The following is a 495-nucleotide window of genomic DNA, read 5'->3' as shown; positions in this document are numbered from 1 at the left end:
CCGTGCTCCCGTCTCCAGCCCATCCGTGGATGGAGGCAGATGATCACATCCAGAGCAATGGGTGGTGGGGAGGGACACGGTGCCTTCCCAGCGGGAAGAGCTGAGCCAGGGGAGTGCTGGGGGTGGGAAACTCATCTTCTCGTGGGAACCCCATCCTCTCCGTAGGGAGCTGCGGGTTGGCGGCGTGCCGTGGCCGTGGCAGTGGGATGGGGACGGCCCCGTGGCTGGGTGCTGCTGAGCCACTGTGCCCTGTGTGCCACGGCAGCGGGCACCTCGGAGCAGGAGAAGCTGTGCCGAGCCCGGGACCAGTGCCGGGACATCCTGCGGCACGTGAATGAGGCCGTGAAGCGAGCGGAGAACCGGCACCGCCTGGAGGGCTACCAGAAGCGCCTGGATGCCACCTCGCTGGAGAGGACCAGCAACCCTCTGGCTGCTGAGTTCAAGGTAGCCCCCAGGTCCCTGCAGCACCGGGGGGGGGGGGGGGGGGGGGGGCGT

The 495-nt window shown here is 68.9% G+C and overlaps 1 protein-coding gene across 1 annotated transcript in view; it reads left to right on the top strand.

Annotated features, from left to right (window-relative positions):
• LOC104410746 (rho guanine nucleotide exchange factor 11-like) overlaps positions 1-495 on the top strand; it is a gene marked incomplete at both ends in the record, with an annotated part of 8579 nt that overhangs the window by 6851 nt on the left and 1233 nt on the right. Inside the window, 1 exon segment of the mRNA XM_010020997.1 lies at positions 230-464. Coding sequence (XP_010019299.1) covers positions 230-464 — 235 coding nt within the window.

Source organism: Nestor notabilis, unplaced genomic scaffold, assembly GCF_000696875.1.
Source record: "Nestor notabilis isolate BGI_N333 unplaced genomic scaffold, ASM69687v1 scaffold16878, whole genome shotgun sequence".
Classification (NCBI taxonomy): Eukaryota; Metazoa; Chordata; class Aves; order Psittaciformes; family Psittacidae; genus Nestor; species Nestor notabilis.
This window is presented reverse-complemented; position numbering and strand designations above follow the sequence as displayed.